At 43.5% G+C, this 10,239-nt stretch overlaps 1 protein-coding gene across 1 annotated transcript; it reads right to left on the reverse strand.

Moving 5' to 3' along the window:
* Nucleotides 1-8,544: 8,544 nt before the first annotated feature.
* Nucleotides 8,545-9,558, reverse strand: OXGR1 (oxoglutarate receptor 1). The gene has a single exon (XM_040267359.1). It carries the CDS (start codon nucleotides 9,556-9,558, stop codon nucleotides 8,545-8,547), a length of 1,014 nt encoding a protein of 337 aa, XP_040123293.1.
* Nucleotides 9,559-10,239: the final 681 nt, after the last annotated feature.

Here is a 10,239-nt window from a genome sequence, read left to right on the forward strand (position 1 = left end):
AATGAAGAGATTACCCTGAATTATCTGCAGAATTGCAAGAGTTACAATAAAATGAAGTCAGGAGAGTCAGACTCAGAGATGGGAGATATTCACATAGAAGTCCAAGTCAGAGAGATTTGAAGATGACACACTGTTGGTTTTGACGAAGAAGGAGGGGCCATGAGCTCAGGAATGCAGGTGGTGTATATGAGCTGGAACATGCAAAAGAATGACTTCCCTTCTAGAGCTCCCAGAAGTAAGGCAGGACTGCCAACTCCCTGACATCAGCCCAGTGAAACTTGGTTCAGATTTCTGGCCTCCAAAGAGAGTTGTTGTTCAGTCGCTCAGTCAAGTGCAACTCCTTGTGACCCCATGGACTGCAGCACGCCAGGTTTCCCTGTCCTTCCCTATCTCCCGGGGTTTGCTCAAACTGAAAGAGAGTAGGTTTGTGTTGTTTGAAGCCACTAAATTTATCATAACTGTTTCAGCATCCAGGGGAAAGGGATACAAGCCAGATGCTGGATTTAATAGACAATGATGTTAAAGCAGCTGTTTAAACATGCTTAAAGAGTTAAAGAAAAAAATATATTTATTCAGTGAATGACACCAGTGTAACTTTCAGAGAGCAATGGAGATCAACAGAAATTTTACAATTGAAAAGTAAAATAACTGAAATAAAAACTTCTCAGGAAAGCCTCTCTGATTCTTTCACAGGCAACTTCATTCATTCAATCAAAAATAGACATGCAAGGAGACAGAACCATGTGGTTAATAAAAATGAGGAAGATAGCAGTCAATGGAAGCAGACTCAAAGGTAATCCAGATATGGAAAGATAAGAACTTTAAAATAACTGTGATTATTCAGTTCTAGAAAACATGGGGAAAGGAGGACAAAATAGATTAAAAGACAAAGAAATTCACTGACATGGTAGAGTTCATTAAAAGAAACAAATGTACATCCTATAAATGAAAAAGATATAGTATCTGGTATTAGAAATTCAATAGATACACTTAATAGCAAGTTGCATAGAATACAAGGCATGATCAATAGAAAATATTCAGACAGAAGCAAAACAAAGGAAATAGAACTGAAAAAAAAAAAGCACCACTGTGTACTAGGATCTAATTTCTTCCTGGGAACTCAGTAACAGAAGTGGCTCTCACCCTTCAGTCATTTTTACATTATTGCTCTTCTATCATTTGATATAACTTGAGCTAATTGTATAACATCAGATACATTGTACTGAATGGTGTTGGGTAGAATTTAAGAATAAAATTAGAACAGGAAATAATGTTTGACCCTAAGTGTTACACGGCCTTGTAGTTATGAATGATGTCTTATTCTGCTCCTTATCAGAACCTCTAAAGGGAAAACAAATTGGCCTCCACTGGCCCAAAAGGATACCCAAAGGCAATAAGGTGGGTTTGGAGGAAAAACCTGGCAGCAGTAAGAAAGCTCTTCTGATGACCTCCTTCCCCAAGGGCACAGTTCCTCCCCTATGGATCACAGGCATGGCTGTGATAGTAAACCTCAAAGAGTTAACAAAAATCTATCTCATAGAAAGCCATAATTCAAAGAGACACATGCACCCCAATATTCACTGAAGCAACATTTACAATAGCAAGGACATGGAAGCAGCTAAATGTCCATCAATGGAGAATGGATGAAGAAGATGTGGTCCATATACACAACGGAATGTTACTCAGCCACAAAAAGGAGTGAGTTGAGTCATTAGTAGAGACGTGGTTGGAGCGTCATACAGAGTGAAGTGAGTCAGAAAGAGGAAAACAGTATCGTGTTTTAATACTTACAGGTGGAATCTAGAAAAATTGTGTAGATGGTCTTATTTGCAAAACAGAAATAGAAACACAGACCTAGAGAACAAATGTCTGGATTCCAAGGAGGGGGAGAAAGGCTGGGATGAATTAGGAGATTGGGACTGACATATATACGCTATTGATAGCACTGGGAATCCTAATCAGTGCTCTGTGGTGACCGAAATGGGAAGGAAATTCAAAAAAGAGGGGACATATGTATACATATAGCTGGCTTACTTGGCTGTACAGTAGAAACCAACACAATATTGTAAAGCAATTGTACTCCATTAAAGCTTAAAATTCATGGTCATCAAAAAAATTTTTCTCATATGGAAGAGGAATTCTATCAACACTTACACTCCCTTAGAGGAGATACTGGAGAGGAAGCTTCCATATCTCTTTTTATTCCTTCCTCATGTCTTTCCACAGGTGCAGGAATAGCTAAACCTGATCAGTGAGAGATGTGTTCAGAGTGGAAGGCAGTTGAGGCATCAAAGATCTTTACAGGAAAGCCATGACTAACAAAAACAGGAGAATGTTTGAATTTTAAAGTAACCATGGTGAAAGGCCCAGTGGATTATGACAACAATAAGCAATGACCAGAAAACTAGTTTTATGATTGAAGGATCATGCTGGTACATCCTGAAACCTTGCTTAGTCACCACGTTACAAGGTAGTCAGACATCACACACCTCCTCTGGTGGATTAGAGCTTCTGAAAAAGAAAGGAAAGAGGGACTTCCCTGGTTCAGTGGTTAGGTATCTGCCTTGCAGTGCAGGGAATGTGGGCTTGATCTCTAGTTGGGGAACTACCATCCCACATGCTGTGGGGCAACTAAGCCTACCCCTCAACTGGAGATTCCATGCACCACAATGAAAGATCTTGAATGCTGTAACTGAGACCCGATACAAATAAGTAAATAGATATTGTTTTTAAAAAGTAGAAGAGGGAAAGAGAGAAGGAGGGAGAAAGTGAGGGAAGGAAGCAGGGTGGGAGGGAGGGAAGAACGAACCTGTATTTAAGTCTACCTCTAGCTCTACCTTCCAACTTAAATACAAGGCATCAAGGACTGTTGATAAATAACAAAAAGGAGTTCAAACAATCAAATTCACAATGTGGAAAATTTCCGAGAACAAATGACAGGACTTGCTCATAAATAAAGGGAGCTGCTGCTGTAGCTGCTGCTGCTAAGTCGTTTCAGTCGTGTCCAACTCTGTGCGACCCCAGAGACGGCAGCCCACCAGGCTCCCCCATCCCTGGGATTCTCCAGGCAAGAACACTGGAGTGGATTGCCATTTCCTTCTCCAATGCATGAAAGTGAAAAGTGAAAGTGAAGTCTCTAAGTCATGTCCGACCCTCAGTAACCCCATGGACTGCAGCCCACCAGGCTCCTCCGTCCATGGGATTTTCCAGGCAAGAGTAGTGGAGTGGGGTGCCATTGCCTTCTCCGAAATAAAGGGAGAGGTAACTCTAATAGACTAAAAGAAATTTAACAGATATATCAACCCAGTGTAACACATACACCTGGTTTGGAACCTGATTTGGGAAGAAAAAAAAAACTATGAGAGGACACATTTGAGGCAATTAGGGGAGAGAAAATATGGATCAGATATTAGATAATATGAAGGGATCATTTTTTATTTTGTTTTGGTATCACGTGTTTTGAACGAGATCAATGTGGAAGAATTTATTGGTGAAAGTGAAGTCACTCGGTCGTGTCTGACTCTTTGCGACCCCATGGACTGTAGCCCACCACGCTCCTCCATCCATGAGTTTTCTAGGCAAGAGAACTGGAGTGGGTTGCCATTTCCTTCTCCAGGGGATCTTCCTGACCCGGGGATCGAACCTGGGTCTCCCGCATTGCGGGCAGACGCTTTATTGTCTGAGCCACCAGGGAATCCTACTATGTTTTCTAGGATTAGCTGTTGGATGTTCTAGAAAAAAAAAAATCTATGGGAAAGGATACATGAAATAAGGATGGTAGATTGCTGATTCTTGGTGAAATTAAGGCATGGCTATGTGAGGTCACTTGTTATTTCTCTAATTTTTGTGATTATTTGAAGCCTTACCTGGTGGTGCTATTGGTAAAGAACCTGCCTGCCAAGGCCGGAGATGCAAGAGACATGGGTTTGATCCCTGGGTTGGGAAAATCCCCTGGAGAAGGAAACAGCAACCCACTCCAGTATTCTTGCCTGGAAAATTCCACGGATGGGAAGCCTGGTGCGCTACAGTCCAACTCACAAAGAGTTGGACATGACTGAACACATACTCATACATGTTAAAGATGAAATGGAGGGGTTACTGTCTCCTGAGTTCAGAGCAGGTGTGTCTGGATGCAAATTCCGGTCTCTAGGCTGTGGGAAGACCAGCCAGCTCCCTTCCTGGCAGACAGCCAGAGCTCTGCTCTTTTGTTCTTACCCTTTCTCTGCCTACAATTGGGAGAACTGGGCAAAGGGCATTCCGGTCCCATTCTAGTCTCAGAAGTATCATCAATCTCTTTTTTGGCTTCAGTTCCAAACTGCATCCTCCGGCACAATTTGTGCACAACACTTTACTCGGGAAAAGAGAAGTGACCCTTGAATCTAATTTAGCTAGGATCACTGTGATTACATTCTATCAGCAGAACCCTGGAGGGCAGAGTCATCTGTACCTGACCCACGACTGCAGGGAACCGGTCAGATAAGAGGTTGACAGAACTGCTGAATCAAGCGAAGGAATTCTGAGGATAAAGGAAAAGGATGCATGTTCCTCAGCTAAGGTCAACTAGTCGGGGTAATAAAGATGTTAAAAATCTGAGAAAGTGGGATTGAGTGTTGGCTCAAGTCCCTAAGAGAGCAGAATAAGGACCAAAGACACAGTGGGAGGAATCGGCATCAGAAAGAGAGATGATTTGTTCTATACATTTGTGGGAAGAAGGAAAAAGGATAAAAGAAGCTAGGGTAACAAGCTGAGATTGAGATGAAGGAAGGAGACTGGGGTGGATTTTCTCTGGTGGGTGAAACCTTTGGAATAAGAAACAGAAAGGCAAGGGGTTTGAGCCCAGAGCTAGAATAACAATGATGGTAGAAAGGCTGATCTATCTGGTCACGCTTTGGTGATGGCCCAGGAGAGGAGCTGCGTATCCCTGGGTGGCGGTTGTGGGGAGGACAGATACTGAGCTGCCAGGTTCCCAGGGGACATTTGAACGCAACTCAAGCTTCCCGAACGGCACAGTGGTAAAGAAGCTGCCTGCCAATACAGGAGACATGGGTTTGATTCCTGGGTCTGGAAGTTCCCCTGCAGAAGGAAATGGCAGCCCACTCCAGTGTGCTTGCCTGGAGGATCCCATGGACAGAGGAGCCTGGACGGCTACATTCCGTGGGGCATCAAAAGAAGCAGACATGACAGCAACTAAACAACAGCAGCAACAACGAAAACCACACAGTGTGGCTACTCCGATGGGAAAGTCGGGCCTCGAATGAAAGGGCTTTTTGAAAAAATCTTCTCGGAGTATAGTTGCTTTACAGTGCTGTTAGTTTCTACTGCACGGCAAAGTGAGCCAACTATGAGTGTACACGTAGATCCTCTTGTTTGGATTCCGTCCCATTTAGGCCACCGTTGAGCATGGAGTAGAGTTCCCTGTGCTGTACAGCATGTTCTCCTTACTTAGCCATTTCATGAAAAGTGAAAGTGGGGTCGCAAAGAGTCAGGCACGAGTCGGCAAAATGTCCAACTCTTTGCAACCCCATGGACTGGAGCCTACCAGGCTCCTCCGCCCATGGAATTTTCCAGGCAAGAGTACTGGAGTGGGGTGCCATTTCCTTCTCCAGGGGATGTTCTCAACCCAGGGATCGAACCCTGGTCTTCCGCATTGCAGGGAGACACTTTACCATCTGAGCCACCAGGGAAGCCCCTACTTATTCCATATATAGCATCAATAGTGCGTATATGTCACTCCCAAACTTCTGATTCATCCCACCTCCCTCTCCACCCTCCCATACCTTTGTTCTCCATGTCTGTGTCTCCATCTGCTTTGCAAATAAGATCGTCTACACCAATTGTTTTTTTCAGATTCCACATATATGTGTTAATTTACAGAATTTGTTTTTCTCCTTCTGACTTACTTCACTCTGTATGACAGTCTCTAGGTCCATTCACGTCTCTACAAATGACCCAGTTTCGTTCCTTTTTATGGCTGAGTAATATTCCTTGGCATATATGTACCACATCTTCTCCATCCATTCTGCTATTGATGTACATTTAAGAGTGAAGTGAAGTCTCTCAGTTGCGTCCGACTCTTTGCGACCCCGTGGACTGTAGCCTATCAGGCTCCTCTGTCCATGGGATTTTGCAGACAAGAGTACTGGAGTGGGGTGCCATTTCCTTCTCCAGGAGATCGTCCCGACCCAGGGATTGAACCCCGGTCTCTCACATGGTAGGCATTGTAGGCAGACACTTTATCGTCTCAGCCACCAGGGAAGATCACATTTAGGTTGCTTCCATATCCTGGCTATTGTAAATCGCTCCACGTGGTATTTACAAAACAACAACAACAACCCAAGATAGGACTGCAAATTTCTACTGTTGAGGGCCTGAGTTTGATCCTGGTCAGGGAACTAAGATCCCAAAAGCCCAGAAGATAGCTCAGAAGGTTCTGTGTGGAGAGGCACCATCATCCAGGGAAGTTCATGTGCAGAGCTGCTGGCCTTCCTCTTTCTCCCCTACGTGCCTGGAGTGTCCCAATAAGCATCCTCACTTAGGTCTGAGCCAGATGGCAAGTTCTAGAAGATCCCAAAAATCACAAAGTGTTCCTATGATATACTCTGCTTTGTTTAAATCATCTGCTCCAGCCTTATTCCATAACTGGTTCTTATTTTTGTACCGTAAACATGGAGAACATAAGCTTCAAGTAATTAGAATGGTGGTAAGGCTGCATTTTCACAGAAAACTATTATCAGCACATTCAGTGATTTTAAATTAGTTTATTAACTGTATCAACACATTTACCAAGGTTTTGAGTATCCAGACTAGGCATTTTCTTAAATATTTACATTTAGTGCTAATTAAGTACACACAATTCAGAAATTGCTTCAGCTGTTACAACAGAGAACATATTTTCAACAGAGACACAAAAGAAAAGGTATCTAAGGAGAATCAGTGTTTCCTAGAATATTTTCTCACAGAAATCAAAACAATGTTCAGTTCAGTTCCGTTCAGTCACTCAGTCGTGTCCGACTCTTTGCAACCCCACGAACTGTAGCACACCAGGCCTCCCTGTCCATCACCAACTCCTGGAGTTTACCCAAACTCGTGTCCATTGAGTCGGTGATGCCATCCAGCCATCTCATCCTCTGTTGTCCCCTTCTAATACTCAATATATACATGGGGCTTCCCCGATGGCTCAGCCTGCAACGCAGGAGACACGAGAGATTTGGTTTTGATCCCTGGGTGGGGAAGATCCCCTGGAGGGGGAAATGTATACTCCAATATTCTTGCCTGAAAAATCTCATGGACAGAGAAGGTTGGCCTGCTATATCCAAAGGGACACAAAGAGTCAGACATGACTGAACGACCAAAAAAAAAGAAAAAATATACATTATGTTTTAAAGTACTTCTATTACCCCCAAAGTGCTTCTTCCTTCTCCAAGAAATGTTGATAATTACTAGTACAGCTTAAAAAAATTTATAAATTCAATAAGAATTTTTTTTAATTATTAAAAAAAAGTTTGGTCATGCTGGGCAGCACTCAGGATCTTAGTTCCCCAACCAAGGATCAAATTCGTGCCCCCTACAGTGGAAGCATGGAGTCTTAATCACTGAACCACCAGAGAAGTCCCTCAATAACAATTTTTTAAATGATCTACAACAATAAAAACATAATTCCCCAAATATCTTGCAAGTATTAGTTTCAGCTATTTGCATGGAGATCTTTGAATTGTCTCAAGAGTATCACACTGAGTTGTTTTAATCTACAAAACTGACTAAAGCCTAGTGAAAACCACAGTTTAATACTTTCAGAGCAAATTTTGAAAAAAATTTAAAGATATGAGGTTTTTAAAAAGTGAATATTAAGAAATACACAAATAAGGCTTTGAGTAGTTTAGGTGCTCATGACAAACAGACCTGAGCAAAAAAAAAAATGTAAGTGAGAAGATTGGCTTTCTCTTATCATGGCCTTAAATCTATAGCAAGTAGGTAAACTTCAACTTATATATATACATATATATGTACATTGGTGGCTCAGTGGTAAAGAATTTGCCCGCCAAAGCAGGAGATGCAGGTTTGATCCCTGGGTCGGGAAGATCCCCTGGAGAAGGAAATGGCAACCCACTCCAGTATTCTTGCCTGGGAAATCCCACGGACAGAGGAGCCTGGTGGGAGCTCGTGGAGTTGCAGAAGAGTCGAATATGACTTCGCAACTAAACAACATCAACAATAATGTGCACATATGTGTGTGTGTAATTATATATATATATATATATATAAAGCTGGTGAGACGAGATGTCCTCCCAGAGGGCCCTGAGTTCCCATGGTTCCAACTCAGCATCTGAATACTTACATGTGTGTATCCCATTCTTATACCTACCCAAGGGGAGATCTCAATAAACAGATTGTAAAGAACCCACAGTAGCCCCGCCCTGGCTTTGGGATATAAAGACCTGAGTGCACAATATTGACTGAGAATTTCACTGAGGGAGACAGTCCGGACTTCTTAGAAGTTACTATTAAAGTATCAGCATTTCAATTTGGCTGAGCACATGGGGTGTTTCAAGGGTTGTTTGACTGACTGACTGTCTTTCCCTGCTCCAGGTCCCCACCTGCTCGGCACCTTACCATGGAGCAGACGGCCTGCTGGAAGTTGCTGCTGACTACCACGTACAGTAATAGGTTACCAAAGGTGTTCAGGGCAGCTAGCGGTCTCGAAACTATGTATGCTTCGTGGATCTGATGCTCAGTGGAGCAGCTAATGGAAAGCAGGCGAGATTCGATCCGAATGACCCTCAAGATATGGAAGGGCAAAAAGCATATATAAAACACGAGAAGCAGCAGAATGGTGAGCCTGCGAGCTTTCTGCTTCAGGCAGCTGTGCGTCTGAGGTCCTTGCGTTAGGGTGTAGATAATCATTGTATAGCAGAGCGTCACTATCACCAAGGGGAGGCAGAAAGTGGTGGAGGTCAAAATCAGATTGTACCATTTGATGGTCATGAGGTCATCCGAGCTGGTGAGGTCAAGGCAGGCGGATCTATTGGTGCCGGTGGTAGCTGTGATCAGGAAGGTCATGGGTATGACGGCCACCAGCGACACGATCCACACCACCGCACAGGCCACCACGGCCCATCGCTTTTTGTGGACGGAGAAGCAGCTCATGGGGTGAATGATGACAAAGTAGCGGAAGATGCTGAAGCAGGTGAGGAAGAGGATGCTGCTGTACAGGTTGAAGTGGAAACCGAAGCGGATGAACTTGCACATGAAGTCCCCGAAGACCCAGTGTTCTCCGCCGGCGTAGTAGTGAATCAGGAAGGGAAGGCTGGTGAGATACAGCAGGTCGGTGCAGGCCAGGTTCAGCATGATGACGGTGCTGCTCCTCCAGGGCCGCATTTTGAAGACGTACGTGGAGATGGCTATCACATTTCCGGGAAAACCCACCAGGAAGATGATGCTATAAATAACAGGGAGGTAGTGCGTCTTGAGTGGGATCTTTTCGTTGGTGCAATTTTCAAGAGCAGCTGCATAATCAGGAAAATCAGAGGCATTTGCAAAATCATCTAGTGGCTCATTCATGGCTGTCTCCTTTCATCTTGCAAGAAGACAAAGAGAGTTCAGTTTGGCAATACAGACCGAGAGAAAGTAACTTGCTGATAAAGGAAAATAGAAAACATTAATGGTAGGGTAATGAAAACAATGATCCACTTTTAAACAAAAATTGCTTGAACAGCCTCAATTGGCCACTTCTTTCTCTTTAATCTCCAAAGAGAAGAAATTGAATTTCTAAGAAAATGACTGTAAGGCAAGTTACTAAAGACATCTAACAACGATATAAAAGTTAAATGCTGTGAGAATTAAAAGGGCTTCCCTGGTGGCTCAGCTGGCCAAGAATCTACCTGCATTGCAGAAGACCTGGGTTCAATCCCTGGGTTGAGAAGATCGCCTGGAGAAGGAAACAGCTATCCACTCCAGTACTCTGGCCTGGAGAATTCCACAGACTGTATTGTTCATGGGATTGCAGAGAGTCAGACACGACTGAGAGACTTTCACTTCACTTCATAAGAATTAAAATGAAGGATTTGGGTGGAAAACCCCACGTGTGGCTGTGAAAAACAACTTAGCTAGGCTGCTACTGGGGCAAGCTCTAAGGTATCACCATTAGAGACTTACCCACAACAAGATCCACCATTAATCATGCATAAGGCTACCTATTTCAAATATAGCAGTGTGCACATGTCAGTTCTGGACTTTCCTGAT

The sequence above is a fragment of the Oryx dammah genome, unplaced genomic scaffold (assembly GCF_014754425.2).
Source record: "Oryx dammah isolate SB20612 unplaced genomic scaffold, SCBI_Odam_1.1 HiC_scaffold_24, whole genome shotgun sequence".
Lineage (NCBI taxonomy): Eukaryota > Metazoa > Chordata > Mammalia > Artiodactyla > Bovidae > Oryx > Oryx dammah.